We start from the raw sequence: 20,829 nt of genomic DNA, 5'->3' as shown, positions 1-20,829 counted from the left end.
GACATTTCATTTGAGACTCTCCAGTGAATACTGGGATAGTCAAATGAGTTGTCATCAGTGAAACAAAGCGTCATCAGTGACCTTCGATTCAAGGGCTGGGCTAGTCCCTGCGCTACTGAGCTTGTGTCGGTTGTCAATCCTGACATATGCTCAATAGGATCTTTTCATTGTGCAATATCCTTTTCAATGCACAGTGACAGTGCGCTCCCTCGATGGCTCTGATGAGAAGTGACGAGCCGGCAAGAGAGTGCACTGTTAGTGTACACTGTAAGAAGAGAACACGGCAAGCAGAGACCAAACCCGCTCCCACAAGTGACGTCACTTTGGGGGCGGTGCTGGTCTCTGCTCACCCCGGCACTGACTGACTACTGGCTCTACAGTGCTTCAGAGATGAGACGGCTCTCAGTCAGTGCCGGGGCATGATTTCAGTCATCGTTTACTATGCAACTGAACAGTTACTAGGTAACTGAAGCCACGCCAGCCCATATGACTGAAAGCCCAAGGCTGTCGGGAGGGTTAAAGTTGCGATGGTGAGATTGATCCTAAAAACAGATCAAAGTAGGAGGTCTCCATTTTATTTTAGCAGACAATCAGACTGGAAAAAAAAAGGTCACGTGAAAAGCCAGATTAATTGTAATGAGTCTGTGATTTATCCATAAAAAATAACAGATAGCAAACATATAAAAAAAAAACTTCAAATGTGGAACCGGCCAATTTATAGAGAAGACATCAAGATAATTCATTATTGCATCTAATAATTCTGTGATCTTGGTTATCCCTAGGATTATCAGTCTTCTCTTGCTACAGCAGCAAATTGTTAATTTTTATTACAATGCTTTTACCTGAATATAAGTATAATTTTGGTCATAGAAATCCAGCACTGGTGGTGGGAGATCACTTCGTAAGTCAGAATTCAGAGAATAGGATACCTTGAATACGATATCACTGAAACAGTCATAGGTACAAGGCTGGAGAATAGAAAAGAGAATTTCACATTTGTATACGGTCACGAAGGTTTTCTGCTCGACTGTGTACAAAATACATGGCACTGAAAATACTGTATATTCCAGCATTGTTTCAATTCATATAGGTATATATTTACATACTCCTTGATATTGAAATTGCAGCATCAAAAAGGAAAAGTCGTGAAATTGTGGAAAGCACAGAATCGATAGACATGTTAACGATACTCAAATGATTAAAAAATGGAAACAAAATATTCAAAACATCTCGATTTACTCAGCATCCAGTATAAGCCCCACATGCAGAAATAATCACACTAACACACAATGGCTGCTATCAATAAGGTTATTAATTGATGTCTGATGAATATTCTGTCATGCTGAATGTAGTTGGGCAAATCATCAAGATCCGCTGCTGGCAGCTCCTTTTGCAATTGCCGACCAATGACGTCCCAGAGGTGCTCAATTGAAGATAAGTCCGAAGATGCTGCAGAACATGGTAGTAAGTTTAGATCAAGCAGGTTGCTCACAGTAACACAAGCAACATGTGAACCTGACGTTGTTGCTTTGAAAATCGTCTCCTGGAGCACTTTAGGAGAAGCGGCCATATCACTGGTTCTATGAATGATCCATTCTGTAGTGCAAATTAAATTGGACGTCACATACCAAGACTAAGGGATCTAACATTTTCTACACAATCCATCTGAAGACGTATGCACGACATTGGGCTATGAGCCAGACATCCAGCTACAGGTGATCCATAGGCCTAATGCCAGTGATGCCACCGCTCTCAAAGGCTATCAAGATACAGATGGAATGAAGGTTTATCCTCTTCAGCAATGAGTTCTGCTTTTGTCTTGGATGCAATGGTAATTAGAAATTGATCTGTGTAATACCATGAAGAAGGCTTTGCAAAGGAACATCACACCAGTTCTACTCCCAGGATTATGATGTGGGGTGCTAGACATGCTCCTCATTCCAGTTATACTAACAGCTCAACGTTACATTGATTTGGCTGTGGAGCCACTGGTACGGCCCTTTCTCCAAAGTGTCCTAGGATCCGTTCTTCAACATCACAATGCCAGACGGTATGTTGTTCGTACCACTGTGAGCAGCCAGTGTGGTCAAACATGCTACCATGGATTGCAGGATCTCCAGACTTGTCTCCCATCGAGCACATCTGGGATGTGATTGTAGCACCCTGAGGATTCGGCTGCTACAGGGGTATTGCACCTCAACCCAGAGGTGTGATATTCCACTCCCGGGTAAGGAAGGAGTGTGGAACTGAGCTCGGTAGGCTGCATGCACTACACACATCCCATTTCCGAGGAGCAGACCGACGGTACTCCCACTTAGAAATGTGCAGGTACGACCGAGTCTGTTCCTGGCTGGAGTGGGAGGGGGGTGGTACATCCCAAGTAGTGTAGGGGCAGATAGGGGGAGCAGCCTGGGTAAAGATAGGAGCTCATTGGGTGCTGGTCACCTGAGCTCACACATAGAGGGTGTATATAAGGTGGGCACCAACTAAGAACAGGGTCAGTTGCAGAGAGAAAGTCAGCGAGCAGAGGAGAAGAGAGACCCAGAGTGAGAGAGGAGAAAGAGAGACCCAGAGGGGGAAACAGAAGAAAGGACTCTAAGACCCCAAATTAAATCCCCGGGTGAAGAGTCGGCATCAGGGTACCGGAACCCAAGCTGGTGGGGGCAAAAACACACCCCAGCCAGAGACCGGAGGCCGTGGGCAGCGTCTGCCACGGCCACCCACCACATCCACCACGAAGGCATACCACGAGGAGGGTCAGGGAACCCAAGGCCAAGGGTCTCCCAACAGAAGGCCCGAGGGAGCTGGACCTGGGTGGATCAATAGTGGGGACGGCCAGAGAAAGGACAGAAGGAGAGCTCAGGGTCACGCTCCGGACTTATTTGGGGGTTGGCTGGATCCAGAACCTGGTGGACGCAGCACGGCTCGGGAGGTCACTCGAAGCTGGAGTGACCAGAACATCAGCAGTGAGTAAACATCCTAAACTGCATAACCCGACTCTGTCTCTGATTGCCGTCTACACTGCATCACCACAACTCCCATCCTCTGCACCTGATCCCCCTGAGGCTATACCCCTCCCGTTGGGGGTTATCCTATCAAGCTGCACCAACACCACCAGCCTCAGCGGACCCTGCTGCAGCGGCGGCCACAGTGACCGCAACACAACGGGTGGCGTAGTCGACATTAAGAACTTAATAACATCTGTAGGACTGCCACATACAACTGAGTTTGACACCCTGGGCACGGACCGGGTCACAGCCACTCGGAAGACTACAACCCCCATCTGATCCGGCTCCGGATATTCCCCCTAAAGAATATGGCCCAGGGGGCGCGTCAACTTTGGCGTAGTCGGCAGGATTACGTGCCCGCAACACCCGGGTACTGCGTGCCTGAAGAAAAGTGCAAGTTTACCTCAAGAAGAAGTCTCCTGCCGGTTCCGGAGGGTCCCCGCCATCGGACCCCATCACCAGTCGATTCCCGCCGGTTGTCCGCCATTAACAACTTTTTCCCGCCATCTGCAGAGTTTCCCGCCACAGGGAAGCGATTCCCGCCAATTCCAAAGGTTTCCCGCCTTGCCAGAGCGGACGCCATTATGGGCGTGCCAGAGGGTGGCGAGAGGCCACCTCCCATCGTGGGCCAGGACCGAAAATGGCGCCAAAAGTGGAAACCGCCCCCACCAACAGAGACTGTGATGCTAGAGGTGTCTGTCAGCGTGAAAGAACCGCCCCTGGGGCTGACAGTCACCAAGTGGCCCCGGGACCGCCCTCGAAGTGGGAGGAGAAGAAAGGAGAGAACGAAGATGGGTGCCGCCTGGAGGAGTCTGGAGCGAGCGCACCCGGAGGCAAGAAGCCTGGAGAAGAATATCGGAGGAGCTTACCCGGAGATGGCGAGAAAGCAGAGCAGCACCGGCCCGTTGGCCAGGAGCCTGCTAGAAACCGAGGAGGGAGAGCAGAGCAGCACCGGCCCGCTGGCCAGGAGCCTGCTGGAAGAAGAGCAGAGCAGCACCGACCCGTTGGTCAGGAGCCTGCTGGAAACCACGACCCCACTAGGCCTAGTGGAGGTCCTCGCACAGCTCCCCCGAGACCGGGAGTGTGCACAGACTGCCCTGGAGGGCCTCGCACGGAGGATGGCCCGGGTACAGCGAGAGACATTGGCGGAGTGGAGCCGAGAGATGGCCCAGCAAACCAAGACCCGGAGCACGCCAGCCAAGATGAGGAGACAGACCGCCTCTGAGGATGGCGCGGGAGGACCCAAGGCCGGAGACGGCGCCGAGAAGGGAGCCGAACGCATGGAGGCAGGTAAAGGGGACGTCTATACCCCAAACCGGGACACCGCTTACCTGCCCCAGCTCCCCGTCGCAGAGCCCGAAAGTCCCCCTGCTGTGCCCGAAAACGCCATGTCACCGACGCAGACTAGGCCCCAACCGGAAGCCGCCGCCGCGACCCCTGTGACGCCATGCGCACCGACCCCGAGCGTGGCAAAACAGGAAGTAACACCAGCCTGGTCGCAGGGCCTAGAATTCCCGGGCGTCGCATCACCAACAGCGCCCCCTACCTCCGCGGAGCCTCCGGCCTGGCCGCAAGGCCAGGTAGCCCAGGGCGCCGCCGTCCTAACGGTGCCCTTCACCTCCCAGGTGCCCCAGGCCTGGCCGCAAGGCCTGGGCAACCCGGGCGCCACCACCACCGCGCCCGCACCCGTAAAACCAAGGGTGCCGCGTCTGGGAGAGGACTTGTTTGCCCAGCACACGTGGCCGGACGGGCAGCCTTTCATCTGGCCCCAGAAATATTATGAACTGGAGCACCAGAGGAGAGTTGGGGCCATGTGTGCACCCCTGATTCCGGCTCCGAAGCCCGTGATAAGGATCTCGCCCCCGCTTGAAGAGACCCAATTTGAGTGGGACCCCACCGGAGAAGACCTAATGGGGTTCACTCAAGAAACCAGGGCAGCTGCAGCGGAGCGTGCTGAGTGCTGCCGACAGCAGCTCGAGGAGTTTGCGAGGGAGCGGAGAGAGAGGCGGGTCCGGGAACAACAGGCCCAAATAAGGAGCGCCGAGCAGAAGAGCCGAACCAGGAGGGACCCCCGTGCAGCGCACAGTCCCCGCACCACCGGGACTGTAATTAAGTTCAACATGCAGCATGGGTGGGGCTTCATCAGAGACCACAACACCCCCGGCGACGTCTTTGTAACGCGCAGAGATGTGGAGTCCTATCTGCCGGAGGGGCACAGAGGTCGTGACCTTTACATCGGGGACGAGGTCACCTTTACCCGGCACAAGTGTGCCAAAGGACCTTACGCCCTCCATGTGCATCGCCTGACAGAGGAGGAGCTGCGATGTGAGGAGGAAGAGCAAGAGGATCCGGACGGGTCTGAAGCTGAGATCCCCAAAGAAGGAGCAGGAGGAAGACGTTGTTGAGTACAGCGGAGCAGGTGCTGTAAATAGTTACCCGATCGGGGTATAAAGAAACTGTTACTGCAAATATAGTCCCCGTTGGGACCAGCTGAGTGAACTGTTCACCCGTTTACCCTTAATCCCACAGGCTGAGGACTGTGAGCAGCCATTCCCTTTCCCTCCTTAACTGGCCGAGGACTGAGAGCGGCCATATCCTTGTATATAGTTGCGCGTCCTAAAGCGCCCCCTACTGGTTTTACTGTTAAATCATCTTAAAGAAAGGAACTGTCGCACTTTGCCCGGTCAACAGTTGCCCAGTGACCGGAGGAGGAACAAGAGACGACGAGAATGTTTAATGCTGCTAATTTATATAAAGTTTTATATGTTTTATATGTTTATATGAAAATTTTTGTATGTTTTGTGATGTTTTTGTCTTACAGCCCGAGGACGTGCTGTGGTTTACCAGGGGGGAATGTAGCACCCTGAGGATTCGGCTGCTACAGGGGTATTGCACCTCAACCCAGAGGTGTGATATTCCACTCCCGGGTAAGGAAGGAGTGTGGAACTGAGCTCGGTAGGCTGCATGCACTACACACATCCCATTTCCGAGGAGCAGACCGACGGTACTCCCACTTAGAAATGTGCAGGTACGACCGAGTCTGTTCCTGGCTGGAGTGGGAGGGGGGTGGTACATCCCAAGTAGTGTAGGGGCAGATAGGGGGAGCAGCCTGGGTAAAGATAGGAGCTCATTGGGTGCTGGTCACCTGAGCTCACACATAGAGGGTGTATATAAGGTGGGCACCAACTAAGAACAGGGTCAGTTGCAGAGAGAAAGTCAGCGAGCAGAGGAGAAGAGAGACCCAGAGTGAGAGAGGAGAAAGAGAGACCCAGAGGGGGAAACAGAAGAAAGGACTCTAAGACCCCAAATTAAATCCCCGGGTGAAGAGTCGGCATCAGGGTACCGGAACCCAAGCTGGTGGGGGCAAAAACACACCCCAGCCAGAGACCGGAGGCCGTGGGCAGCGTCTGCCACGGCCACCCACCACATCCACCACGAAGGCATACCACGAGGAGGGTCAGGGAACCCAAGGCCAAGGGTCTCCCAACAGAAGGCCCGAGGGAGCTGGACCTGGGTGGATCAATAGTGGGGACGGCCAGAGAAAGGACAGAAGGAGAGCTCAGGGTCACGCTCCGGACTTATTTGGGGGTTGGCTGGATCCAGAACCTGGTGGACGCAGCACGGCTCGGGAGGTCACTCGAAGCTGGAGTGACCAGAACATCAGCAGTGAGTAAACATCCTAAACTGCATAACCCGACTCTGTCTCTGATTGCCGTCTACACTGCATCACCACAACTCCCATCCTCTGCACCTGATCCCCCTGAGGCTATACCCCTCCCGTTGGGGGTTATCCTATCAAGCTGCACCAACACCACCAGCCTCAGCGGACCCTGCTGCAGCGGCGGCCACAGTGACCGCAACACAACGGGTGGCGTAGTCGACATTAAGAACTTAATAACATCTGTAGGACTGCCACATACAACTGAGTTTGACACCCTGGGCACGGACCGGGTCACAGCCACTCGGAAGACAACAACCCCCATCTGATCCGGCTCCGGATATTCCCCCTAAAGAATATGGCCCAGGGGGCGCGTCATGATCAATCGGCAATTACAAAGGGAGCTGCCAGCAGTGGATCTGGATGACTTGCCAAAGTGCATTCAACATGGCAAAACAGTCCTCAACCATAAATAACCCCATTCATAGTAGCCGAGATGTGTAAGTGTGTATTTCTTTGTATGGCGCTCATTCTCGATATTGAATAAATCGAGATATTTTGAAAAATTTGTTTCCATTTTTCATCATTTGCGGATCAGTAACATGTCTATCCATCCTGGCCTTTCCATAATTCCAAGATTTGACTTTTTTGGCGTTGCCATTTCAATGTTGAGGAGTGTATACATTTTATGACTGCCAACAATTACTGTACCAGCACTGTCAGCGAAAATGAAGTACAGTTATCAGACGTAAGGGAGATGCTTTTTCTGATGGAGGTTTTATCGTGGAGTATAATTCGTTTCTGCTCCATGTAGACATCCAGCTCCATTTTGTAATCAAGAAATGATTTTTTCAGTTCTGGAAGTAGAATTGAAAGTGTGAGTGGATAACAGTAATTTATCTACTGATATACATTGTATACTGCATAAATACAGTAATATACTAATATTCTCATGTTGGTTGGTGTTGTTATGCACACGCCCGGGCTAACTGGCGTGTGCGTGATTTAGTGATTCCACTGTGCCATGAACCGGAGAGTGCCTGGAGGGGCGTAACTAAGTATCTACCCGATCCGACCATGGTCGCACGACGGCTAACGACGCTGTGCACCAGGGAGGAACCGAGCAGAGGGACCAGGTGCTACTCCAGGCCAGACCCCGGACACGGCTGTTGACCCACACCGGGGAATACAGGAACAGGCAGGTTAGGCTGGCACACAGACAGGTGGGTATTGGCAGGCACGGCTGGCATGCAGACAGATGGGCACTGGCAGGCACGGCTGGAGTGCAGACAGGAGGATACTGGCAGGCACGTCTGGTATGCAGACAGGAGGGTACTGACAAGTACGGCTGGCGTACAGATGGGGAGGTACTAGCAGGTTGGAGCACAGGCTGGATAGGGTCCAGTACAGACTGGGATTCAGGAACAGAACCGCAGATGAGGTAGACAAGCAGAGCAGAGAGGAACCGCCGGAGCGGTGGGCAAGGCGGAGCAGAGAGGTACCACCGGAGCGGTGAGCAAGCAGAGCAGGGAGAAACCGCCAGAGCGGTGAGCAAGGCAGAGCAGGCAGGAACCGCTGGAGCGGTGAGCAAGGCAGAGCAGGCAGGAACCGCCGGAGCGGTGAGCAAGGCAGAGCAGGCAGGAACCGCCGCAGCGGTGAGCAAGGCAGAGCAGGCAGGAACCGCCGGAGCGGTGAGCAAGGCAGAGCAGGCAAGAACCGCCAGAGCGGTGAGCAAGGCAGAGCAGGCAGGAACCGCCGGAGCTGTGAGCAAGGCAGAGCAGGCAGGAACCGCCGGAGCGGTGAGCAAGGCAGAGCAGGCAGGAACCGCCGGAGCGGTGAGCAAGGCAGAGCAGGCAGGAACCGCCGGAGCGGTGAGCAAGGCAGAGCAGGCAGGAACCGCCGGAGCGGTGAGCAAGGCAGAGCAGGCAGGAACCGCCGGAGCGGTGAGCAAGGCAGAGCAGGCAGGAACCGCCGGAGCGGTGAGCAAGGCAGAGCAGGCAGGAACCGCCGGAGCGGTGAGCAAGGCAGAGCAGGCAGGAACCGCCGGAGCGGTGAGCAAGGCAGAGCAGGCAGGAACCGCCGGAGTGGTGAGCAAGGCAGAGCAGGCAGGAACCGCCGGAGCGGTGAGCAAGGCAGAGCAGGCAGGAACCGCCGGAGCGGTGAGCAAGGCAGAGCAGGCAGGAACCGCCGGAGCTGTGAGCAAGGCAGAGCAGGCAGGAACCGCCGGAGCGGTGAGCAAGGCAGAGCAGGCAGGAACCGCCGGAGCGGTGAGCAAGGCAGAGCAGGCAGGAACCGCCGGAGCGGTGAGCAAGGCAGAGCAGGCAGGAACCGCCGGAGCGGTGAGCAAGGCAGAGAGGACAGGGCTCTGTTCACACTGAACAGACTGGAATGGAAAAGCAGAACCAGATACACTCAAGGTACTTGCAATGAAGTAGCGAGTGGACTCTAAACTCACAAACGGAAGTACAGCGACAACGAGTAGGAGTTAGGTGCAGGTTCAGACTCTGCAGAAAAAGGGAAGGTACGGAAATAGAGAAAGACAGGTAACAGGCTAGGAGAGTGTTCAGACAGGAACTGAGTGTTCAGACAGGAACTGACACTGCAGCGAGATACAGGGGCGAGTCTGGGTATGCGGCCCCCAGAAAGGCGGAACAAACAGGCTAGGAGCGTGTTCAGACTGGCCTGGAAATACAGCCTCCAGGAAGGCGGACAGACAGGCAAGAAAACACAGATAACAGATATAGGTATGCGGCCCCTAGAAGGCGGGACGAACAGGCTAGGAGTGTGTTCAGACAGGCCTGGGAATATAGCCTCCAGGAAGGCGGACAGGCAGGAGAAACAGAACAGGACCTGGCACATTCAGAGTCAAGGAGCACACTGAATGTTAGAGTTGCTCAGGCATCAGCTCCAAGGTGGAGCTGGTTTAAATATCAAGTGACAGACAGCAATAGGCTGGGGACGCATTAGGGGTGTGCCCACAGCAGCTACAAGAAACAGGAAGTAACCGGGCCGCCGCCCTAAGCAGTCAGAACAGAGACAAGCAGACAGCATGAATAGAAGCCAGGCTAGCAGACTGGACTGAAGATCAAGTTTGCAATCTTGCATAGTGGGAGATGGTGCACTATGCAAGCCCGCCACCAGGTATGTTACAGGTGTACAGTAGTTCTGCTGTGTCAATACATACAAGCAAAGCAGAACATTAAGAAAGTGCAATACCCCAGCGCGCCTTCAGTCTTGTGTTTTCAACAGTTTGTTTATATGGAAAGTGACAATCCATCTTTGATCCTGAATTTCAATTAGGGAAGTGGCTCATAATAGAGAAATGAAGGAAAAGCAAATTCTCCTCTCCTTCTTTGACTGCTTGTATCTTTGTCATTATACATGTATATGAATATACACTGCTCAGATTATTCCTATATAAATGCATCCTTTGCAGGAGCCCTTTCACCAGGCACAGGTGTACTAAATAATTGTGAAACTATGCTGCCCTCATTGTTGGAGTATACAACAGCTACAGGCTTATACCAGAGGGATTATGTTAAGCAGACGTGTTTTGTTCACTTTTATAGCTTGTTGATATGCGTATGATTCCTCTCTGTACTTGACTGTATGACATCTCAGGTTTGTGTTGAGTTCTTCCTTTTAATCCTCCATGTTGTGACAAAGAAGATAATGGTTTGCTCTATGCTCCAAGAAAAAAACAGTTCATTCTCCTACAGAAATGACTGAGTGCTGAATGATTCTGCTGAAAGCTGAAAACTGCAAAACTTTTATGGTATATTAGGATGCACATCATATTTGTGCTAATTTTCCACTTTTATAGCCTCAAATAGGTGCAAATAATTTCAAAAGTGGTGATAACCCAAGATTAACTGGGGGGAGGCACAGATTTCATTCTCTGGCTTGAAGAAAGACCAAAATGCACATTTTACTCCAAACCAAATTTAATTAAAGGGAATCTATCAGTAGGATCAACCGTCCTAAGCCGTCTATATGGGCATTCAGGTCAGAGAAAATTATTAAAATGATACCTTGATATCTGCGATCCAACATTTTATTCCAGAAAAGCCACATTGTTCTTAATATGTAAATGAGCTGTTAAGATCTTTGGGCCGGACATAGATTTCCCTGAGAATCTGCCTCAGGAGATTATTTTAAATGAAGGGGGGCATTACCAGTGTGAATCATGTAATGACTGACACTTTTCTCTCATAATCACACACAGCTGTGCTGTGAGATCAGAGCTAACACAATACAGAAGAACTGAACTTTGTCTCATTACAAACACATTAGCAGCTGCAGTTGTTCTCTCACAGTGCAGTCAGCGCTGCTGTACTTGCCCTTCTCCCCATATTGGCTGCCAGTGAGATAAAAGCTGAAGCATTATGAGAGCACAACTGCATCTGCAAATGTGTTTGTAATGAGTCCAACTTCACTTCTGCTGTACTGTGTTATTTCAGATCGGTGTTAGTTCAGAGCACAACTGCATCAACAAATGTGTTTGTAATGAGACAAAGTTCACTTCTGCTGTACTGTGCTAGTTAAGATCTCACAGCACAACTGTGTCTGATTATGAGGACAGACTGTCAGTCATTACATGTCTCACATTGGTAACGCCCCCTTTAACTTAAAATCAGCTCTGAATGCAGATTCTCAGTGAGATCTATGTCCGGCCCATAGATCTTAACAGCTCATTTACCTATTAAGAAAAACTTGGATTTTTCTGGAATAAGACATCGGATCGCAGATAACAAGATATCACTTTATTCAGCTTTCTATGACATGCATGGCCATATAGATGGCTTAGGAGGGTTGATCCTACTGACAAATTCCCTTTAAGATTGTCGTATAAGACACCGGTCTTAATAAATGTGACTTTACATGGTTGCATACCTGCCTGGTTGAAAGGTGTAACAGTAAAGCACAGATTAGCCATTACAGTTTTATGCATCATAGAGATTTTATTAGGCTCAAATTTTAGTGTGGCCCTTATTTTAACCACCGGGCAAGACCTGTAGAGAAATAAATGAATATTTTAGTGACAGAGAGATAACTTGGAATATAGCAGTAGACTTTTGCCTTAATTTACACCCTTTTGAATTCTCTATTTATCCCTCTGTGAGACTCTATGTAAAATACATGAAACAGTGTCAAAACCTCAGTAGTAAGCTGAGTACTGCAAGCAGAGAATAGGGGTGCAACATTTGACATGCTATTTCAATATTTCAATAACTTACTGAAGAACCACTACACTTTGTAATGCTCCGACTGCAATGTCAGAATATCCATCCTCCGTAATATCCAGGCCCCCGTCTATAGACTGGCCGAAGAACTGCAGCTTCTGTCTGAAATCTGTTGCTCTAATTCTCTGTAATGGGATTATAACATGTATTCAACATGCAAATAACAAAAAAGGGTTACACAGGATTAGGCCACGTTCACACATTCAGTATTTGGTCAGTATTTTACATCAGTATTTGTAAACCAAAATCAGGAGTGGAACAATCAGAGGGAAAGTATAATAGAAACACGTCACCACTTCTGTATTTATCACCCACTCCTGGTTTTGGCTTACAAATACTGATGCAAAATACTGACCAAATACTGAACGTGTGAATGTGGCCTGTAAAAGTCATTGTTTAAATCTAGTTTTTGTGTTAAATGTATTTTAAAAAAAGGGGGCAGTTTTTTTTCTCTAAGCAAAATTAGTACTCAGTAAACTTTCACACTAGCCATTGAAGCCATGTTAGGCTTTAAACCATTTCCGACCGGGCAATTTTCCATTTTTTTCTCCCTTTCTTCCAAGAACTTTAATTTTTTTAATTTTCCATAGTTTTATGAAGGCTTGATTTTTTGCAGGAAAAGTTGTAGTCATTTTAACAACAAACTTTTACAAAATTCTACGTACGATTAAATTGTGCAAAAAGTGCAGTAAAAATGTCTGGCAACCTGATTTTCTAGGTTACGATTAGGGTGATACCAAAATTGTTTCGTTTTTTTTTATTGAAGGGATGAAAATAAATTGGGAAATTCATGAAAAAGAAATCTTTTGTGGAGAGCTCACATTTTTATTGGGGTACTTACGACGGTTTGATCGCTTCTTATTGCAATTTTTGGTTGTGTTACCATGACTGAAAAACACCAATTCTAGTGTTTTAAAGGGAATCTGTCAGCAGGTTTTTGCTACCCCATCTGACAGCAGCATGATGTAGGCAAAGAGACTCAGAATCCAATGATGTATCACTTAGTTTACTGGCTGCAGTCGTTCTGACACAATCAGAGCTTTTAGATTAAGCAATGCAGCAGAGCTGAGAAACCTAACCCCGCCCACACCACAGCTAACCCTGCCCACACCAGGATCTGTGTGTTCATAGCTATAGACAGTGAGCTGCTTATCATAGAAGGGGGCAGATTCGGGTAATTGCCCAAATGCAATGATAATCACCAGGTGATAAAACTTTCAGTCTAAGTAAACAACATCACATACTGCCGGACATGTGACACATCGTTGAGTTCAGTGTCTCAGCACCTACCTCATGTTGTTGTCAGATTACATAGCAAAAACCTGCTGACAGATTCCCTTTAATTACTAATTTTCTTTACGGCGTTTACTGATCAGATTAATTGATTTTAGATTTTGATAGAATGGTCTTTTACAGAAGCAGCGATACCACATGTGTTTGTTTTTAAAAAATTCTTTATTTTTTTTATGAAGGATGGTGTGGGTGATTCAAGTTTTTTTAAAAAAAAATTTAATATTTTTTAAAACATTTTTTTTACTTTTTTTTTTAGGTCCATTGGGGGACTTGAACTTGCTACAGCCTGATCACTTATACTATATAGTGCAATAACACAGTAATATTTAGTAAAAATGATGGTTTCCTATGAAGGCCAGCCACACACTAATCTTTACATCAACACCGTAAAGGCAGGTACAGGGGTCTTCAGTCACGACGACCCATTTGCATTTTTTGATGGCTTTGTGGGCGTGTGGGGGTAGGCGAAAAGAGCATAGCACAGCATGACCACATGCTTTAAAAGCCGCGAACAGAGATTGCCAGCGGCATTTAACGCCAGTACGTCACATGTTGGGAAGGGTTTATCTTCCCATTGTTTCAGGAATCTTCATTTGCAAATTAGTGACAATGAGCAGATTCCACACAGTCTTTTGTACTTAAAGGGATTGTCTACCTTTGGGAACAATTTTTATTTTTTACTTAAATGCATGCAATTGGGGCTAAAAATCTTTTTCATTCTGCAGCAAATCCTAAACGTGAGCACATACCCTTATTTTGCATAGTACTTGTCCATACCTGAGAAGGTGTACTGCGGATGCCATCTTCAATACTGTTATAAATATAAACACTTCCAAATGCATCTGGATCCTCAAAATGTCCCTCAAGTGGTGCCCCAATGGCAATATCTTGAAATCCATCGTGATTGATGTCCCCAATTTGAGCTATGGAGTAACCAAACCTTGCAAATGAATAGTATGGCTGCTCTAGTATTGAATCAAGTTTGAATGCCCCCTAAAGACAAAAAAATTAGATACTGAGCAAACAAAGTAAAATTCTTCAGTAAACGATCCTTTTTCCACTTTCAATTTGCATAGTACTAACAAGACTGAATTCTTACCTTATTGTTGAGCTTATAAAGATAGACTCGTCCTTCTTCTCCCTTGATGTGGTAAAATGGCGCACCAACCAGAAGAAAATCTGTATTTCCATCTTTATTGATGTCGATGGTGCAAAGCTGATGACCAAAGTAGGATCCAAGCTATGTGTGCAGAAGGAAAAGAAAAACTTAATAGACCTTATGTTATATCAGGGACAGAGTAACGCAAGTAAACAAAAAGAAAATTCTACTTTCTTAAAGGGAATTTTTCATGTAAAAAAATGCTATTAATCTGCAGATATGGGGATAATCTGTAGATTAATAGCGTTCTGACACTGTGCGGCGCCCACACTGAGAGCCCTGCTGCCAGGAGGAAATGAACTTTATTACACCTAGTAGCCTCGCTGTTTCAGTCATAGGGTTGTGGCTGGCACAGATTGAGTCACCGCTCAGTGCAAAGAGAGCAGTGGCTGTAACCACACGCAGGCACTGACTGACAGCCGGCCCTAAATCTGATCCTGCTGTCAGTCAGTGCTGGGGCGCAGTTACAGCCACCGCTCTCTATGCTCTGAGCGGTGAGTGAAGCCGCCCCGGCTGCATTCCTATGACTGAAAGAGTGAGGCTGTCGGGTAGGATAAAGTTTATTTCCTCCTGGCAGCGGGGCTCTCAGTGCGGTGGCCGCACGGTGTCAGAACTCTATTAACCTGCAGATAAACCTCATATCTGCAGGTTAATAGCGTTTTTTTGACATGACTGGTTCTTTTTAACTATAGAAATCTTTGAAAACATGAACTATCAGCATGTTCCTATGTGGAAATGGAATGAAAAATGTATCTCATTGGCATGTGCAGATAAAACTCCCCACTCTGAAGGACAGGAAAAAGGGACACCTGCAAAATATTATGCCAGCTAAGCCAAATATCCTAACCCTACTTAGTCCTTTTTGTGTGTCCAAAGAAAAATAGTGCCGCTAATGCAGCCCCTTAGTGTTCCCACACAGTTTAATACCCCTTTTATGGCCTTCACACAATATGATTCCCCAAAGATGCCCCCTCAGACAATAATGTCCACACATTGCCAACTTGCACATGAACAAAATAATGCTGCTACTGTTCCCCTCACAAAGTATGATGGTCTCTATACACATAATGTTGCCACACAGTTCACCACACACAGTGTGATGCTCCCACAGTGGCCCCAGCACACATTATGATGCCCCCAGGGCCACCCACATAGTATGTTTTCGCCAAAGTCTCCTCCATGTAAAGATGCCTTCAAGGTGCTCCCATAACCTGTTTGTTGTCCTCACAGTGCTCACTTCTCACCAGTATGGTACCACTCCACTGGCAAATACAGTATATTAAAAAGAATACTCACCTAATTCCTTTCTCGCAATGAGTTGAGCAGGTCGCCTCTCTGTGCTGTCTGTTCTGACACAGCAGGCACAATATATTGACATCAATACACTTCCTGCAGTGGGTCTCAGATGTACTGGTGAATGGTGGAGTCGGGAGCTGATGGTCCGTACTCCACCATTATATTTGACTGTATCTGTGTCCTAAAGATGCTCATACAACTGAAAATGAGACATGCCGCCCATCTTCAGAGGGGTAGAGTTCCAAACCTCAGACTGTCGCTCTGAATCCGGGACAGTTGGCAGGCATGGGTGTGTGCTGGCCATTTGGTAAGGGTGTGCCTCATGGGAAAAGATATGGTGAAAAGTACATGTACACATACAATCATGAGAAAAACTTATAGAGTTATTTCCATCTCCAGCATCCTATCCCAGTATGTACTTGGTGCAATGATAATAATATTAGCAAATACTTACAATTAACAATGTGGTATAGTTCTGCTGATTCAGTATGTCACTTACCCCATGTGCAGGTCATAGCAGTAGCTTAGGAATCAGAAAAACTATACTACATTTCTAATTGGAGGTATTTGATAATATTATTTTTTCACCTACTACATATTGAGATAGGATCTTTGGAAGTGCATTGAGGTGAAGGGTACATTGCTGGAAAAGGAAAAAAAAAAAAAAAAAAAAACTCTTTAAATCTCTTAGTTTGCGAGTGTGAACGAGCTGCGTGTGTCCGGAGAGTAAGTGCGAACGAAAGTAAGTGTGTGACTTGTTTTTCAGTGACTTTGGATTCAGGGAGTTTGGAAGGGAGGACTTAGGACTGAATTGCTGACTGTATTTCATTCTTTCTTTACTTTACTTTTTACTTAATTAATCCACCTGACCTACTTAGCTGATTCCCCCGTCCATACTTGATACTTAATTGATCCCCCGTCCATACTTAACTGATCCCCCGCCGATATCTAATTGATACACTTGCACATCCCTAATTGATCCCCGTCCATACACCTATATATAAATAATTGTGTTTTGTACTTGTATAAATATACTGACTGTATCCCCATATTTAGAATGACGTCCATGTTGGCCGGAGCCGTGCAGTGTACATCTTGCGCAATGTATGCATTCCGTGAGCAACCGCTCGAGGATCCATACTGCTGCGAGAGATGTGAGCATATCGTGCACTTGGAAGCCCAAATTCTGGATCTAAGTGCTCAGATAGCGGTACTGAGGAGCATCGACAACATGGAACGGAGTTTGCTGCTCACCGAGCAGACACTCAATGGGTCAATACTGGGGGTGGAGCATAGAGGGGAAGTGCAGGCTGAACAGGCAGGGAGCTGGATAACAGTTAGGAGGGATAGAGGGAAGAAGTATAGGAAGGCTGGTTCAGAACCGGCATTATTGGAGCACAACAGATCCTCTGACCGCCGGGGGAGTGTATGCTCCAGTAATGAGGGGGAGGGGGGAAGTGTAGGGCAAGCAAGACAGGTTCTGGTAGTGGGTGACTCTATTATTAGGGGGACAGACAGGGCAATCTGTCACAAAGACCGGGATCGCCGAACGGTGTGCTGCCTCCCTGGCGCTCGAGTCCGGCACATCGCGGATCGGGTTGACAGGTTACTGGGTGGGGCTGGCGAAGACCCAGAGGTCATGGTCCACATCGGCACCAATGACAAAGTGAGTGGTAGATGGAGGGTCCTTAAAAATGATTTCAGGGACCTAGGTAGGAAGCTTAGGGCAAGGACCTCCAAGGTAGTTTTCTCAGAAATATTACCAATCCCGCGAGCCATTTGAAGAGGGCTGTCCATGCTCGGCGACCATCAAACTTAACTGAATTGGAATTGTTTTGTAAAGAGGAATGGTCAAAAATACCTTCATCCAGGATCCAGGAAATCATTAAAAGCTACAGGAAGCGACTAGAGGCTGTTATTTTTGCAAAAGGAGGATCTACTAAATATTAATGTCACTTTTCTGGTGAGGTGCCCATACTTATGCACCTGTCAAATTTTGTTTGAATGCAGATTGCACATTTTCTGTTAGTACAATAAACCTCATTTCAAGGCAGAAACATTACTGTGTCCAACAGTTATTACATATATCAAACTGAAATAACTGTTGCAAAAACACCAATTTTTATAAAACATTAAGCTTAAGATTAATAGGGGTGCCCAAACTTTTTCATATAACTGTATCTTATATTTAAGGACTCTGTTGAGACTGGGTCTGCGCCACTTGATTGGCGACAGGCGTATGTAGTGCCAATATTCAAAAAGGGAGCGAAAAGTGACGCCGGAAACTATCGGCCGGTGAGTCTGACGTCCGTTGTGGGCAAAATTTTTGAAAGCTTCATTAAAGAGGCAATTACGGAGCATCTTGATGCTAATAATCTTTTAATCCCGAACCAACATGGATTCATGAGGAATCGCTCCTGCCAAACAAACCTGATTGACTTCTACGAGGAGGTTAGCTCTCGAGTAGATCAGGGGGAACCAGTGGATGTCGTGTATCTCGACTTCTCAAAAGCGTTCGATAGCGTGCCACATAATAGGTTGGTATACAAAATGAGAATGATGGGGCTGGGGGAAAATGTCTGCAAGTGGGTAGCTAACTGGCTAAAGGATAGAAGGCAAAGGGTGGTTATAAATGGAATATACTCAGATTGGGTAAGCGTCACTAGTGGGGTACCACAGGGGTCTGTACTAGGCCCAATGTTATTTAATATCTTTATTAACGACATAGTCAACGGGATAAATAGTAAAATATCAATATTTGCAGATGACACAAAGTTATGTAAAACAATTAATACAAAAGAGGACAGTGCAGACCTACAGAGGGATTTGGATAAGCTGGGTAGGTGGAGCATTAAATGGCAAATGAGGTTTAATGAGGAGAAATGTAAGGTCATACATATGGGAAGGAAAAATGGAAGTCACCAGTACTCACTGAATGGGAAATCATTGGGGAATTCAGAGATGGAGAAGGACTTGGGCATCTTGATTGATAGCAAACTAAATTGGAGTGCCCAAAGTCAGGCGGCTGCTGTAAGGGCAAACAGGGTAATGGGATGTATCAGAAGAGGTATAGCTGCAAAGTATGAGAACATTGTTCTTCCACTGTACAAAGCACTGGTCAGACCACACTTGGAATACTGTGCTCAGTTATGGGCCCCAATATATAGAAAGGATATAAACGAGCTTGAAAAGGTACAAAGGAGGGCAACAAAATTAATAAAGGGAATGGAGGGACTGCAATACCCCGGGAGGTTGGCAAAACTAGGACTATTCAGCCTGGAAAAGAGAAGGTTGAGGGGGGACATAATAAATGTGTACAAATATGTTAGGGGACAGTATAGAGATCTTGCCAGGGATTTGTTCAAAAGGAGGAATATTACGGTAACAAGAGGGCATTCACTAAGACTGGAAGAGAAAAGGTTTCAGCACCAGCATAGGAAGGGGTTCTTTACGGTAAGAGCAGTGAGAATATGGAATTCACTGAGTGAGGAGACGGTAATGTCGGATTCACTAAATCAGTTCAAGCGGGGACTTGATGCATTTCTAGATACCAGGCAGATTTCAGCATATACTTAAAAATAAAATAAAATAGTAGGTTGATACAGGGATTTATTCTGACGGCTGGTTTCAGAGTCAGGAGGGAATTTTTCCTCAGGTGAAGATTGGCTAAATCATTTGGGGTTTTTGCCCTCCTCTGGATCAACTTTAGCAATTACAGAACTAACAGGTCGAACTTGATGGACGCAAGTCTTTATTCGGCTTTACAAACTATGATGGGAATACCCCTATAAGTACACACTCTTTGAGTACAATGGTTATCAGGACATAATAAAAAAAAATCTGGTCCTTAGAAGGTCTGAAAATTAGGTAAATACAACTTCAGATCAACAACGACACATGACAAATTACACTGAGTTGCAGATCATGTAAGGTCCCAGCACAGCATTTCAATTGGTTGAAGTCTGGACTAACTGGGCCATTGTAACACCTTTTCTTTTTCAGCCATTCTGAAGCAGATTTAGTGGTGTGCTCAGGACCATTGTCCTACTGCAGGACCCAGTTTTGGCCAAGCTTTAGCTTTTGGATGGATGACCTACCATTGGGCTCTAGAACACTTTGGTGTGTGTAAGGCCGGAGGCACACTAGCGAATCACATACGATGCAAGAGAACCGGATGCGATATGCTAATGACACTCGGCTCCTGGTCTTCTGCGAGCGTGAACCGAGTGTCAATACTCTGTTCTCCGATCCTTTTGCATCAGAGAATCACAACACAGTTTTTGCATGCCAAATTGGCATGAGAAAATAATCGCAGATGTGAGCTGCACCATAGAGTAACATTAGGGCGAGTGCAATCCAATTTTTTATCGGATTACACTCGTTCGATTGCATCGCAAGTGGGAGCGAGCCCTAAGTGCAGAAAGTATCTTTCTGCAATCGCGCTCACAGCTGGAATGTGGCTGCAAGTATGCAAATCGCATGCTTGTGGTCACATGATTGTCCGCTCCTGGTGCGCACAGTGCGCACGATGTGAGGATTCACAAGTCCGTAGTCACACTGAATGACTGCAGACTTGTAGCCTAAGGCCGGTCAACCCCTTTAAATCTCAAGTGCTGAAGCAAAAGGGCAGGGATCCAGAATGAGTTTTCTACTGGACAATAGGGCCACTGGGGATAACAGTAAGCTATTCACAAGCTATACAGCTATAAAGATCATTTGGATTCATTTTATTTTGCTAGAAAATCCCTTTAAGAAGGTATGGTTAAGCAAATGTTAACAAATACACTAACGTTCAAAAGTTTGGGGTCATTTAGAAATTTCATTATTTTTGAAAGAAAAGCACTTTTTTTCAATAAAGCTAACATTAAATGAATCAGAAATATACTCTATACATTGTTAATGTGGTAAATGACTATTCTAGCTGCAAACGTCTTGTTTTTATTGCAATATCTACATAGGTATATAGAGGCCCATTTCCAACAACCACCACTCCAGTGTTTTAATGGTACATTGTGTTTGCTAACTGTGCAAGAAGGCTAATGGATGTTTAGAAAACCCTAGAAAACCATTGCACAAGTATGGTAGCCCAGCTGAAAACGGTTTGGCTGATTTGAGAAGCTATAAAATTGACCTTCCTTTGAGCTAGTTGAGAATCTGGAGCATTACATTTGT

At 47.1% G+C, this 20,829-nt stretch overlaps 1 protein-coding gene across 5 annotated transcripts in view; it reads right to left on the bottom strand.

The window, feature by feature from the left end:
* Positions 1-20,829, bottom strand: part of LOC141234485 (integrin alpha-E-like) — a 356,506-nt gene that overhangs the window by 41,269 nt on the left and 294,408 nt on the right. For all 5 annotated transcript variants that reach the window (XM_073668020.1, XM_073668018.1, XM_073668016.1 and 2 more), the window contains exons 29-34: positions 14,302-14,442; positions 13,980-14,195; positions 11,904-12,034; positions 11,560-11,678; positions 7,378-7,523; positions 843-968 (exon numbers count right to left, since the gene is read on the bottom strand). In XM_073668020.1, the coding sequence (XP_073524121.1) occupies positions 843-968; positions 7,378-7,523; positions 11,560-11,678; positions 11,904-12,034; positions 13,980-14,195; positions 14,302-14,442 (879 nt within the window). The remainder of the gene's footprint in view (positions 1-842; positions 969-7,377; positions 7,524-11,559; positions 11,679-11,903; positions 12,035-13,979; positions 14,196-14,301; positions 14,443-20,829) is intronic.

Source organism: Phyllobates terribilis, unplaced genomic scaffold, assembly GCF_046119375.1.
Source record: "Phyllobates terribilis strain yellow unplaced genomic scaffold, ASM4611937v1 Scaffold_2__4_contigs__length_985480577, whole genome shotgun sequence".
In the NCBI taxonomy this organism is placed as follows: Eukaryota; Metazoa; Chordata; class Amphibia; order Anura; family Dendrobatidae; genus Phyllobates; species Phyllobates terribilis.
The sequence above is the reverse complement of the archived record's forward strand: the minus strand, read 5'-3'. Positions and strand labels throughout refer to the sequence as shown.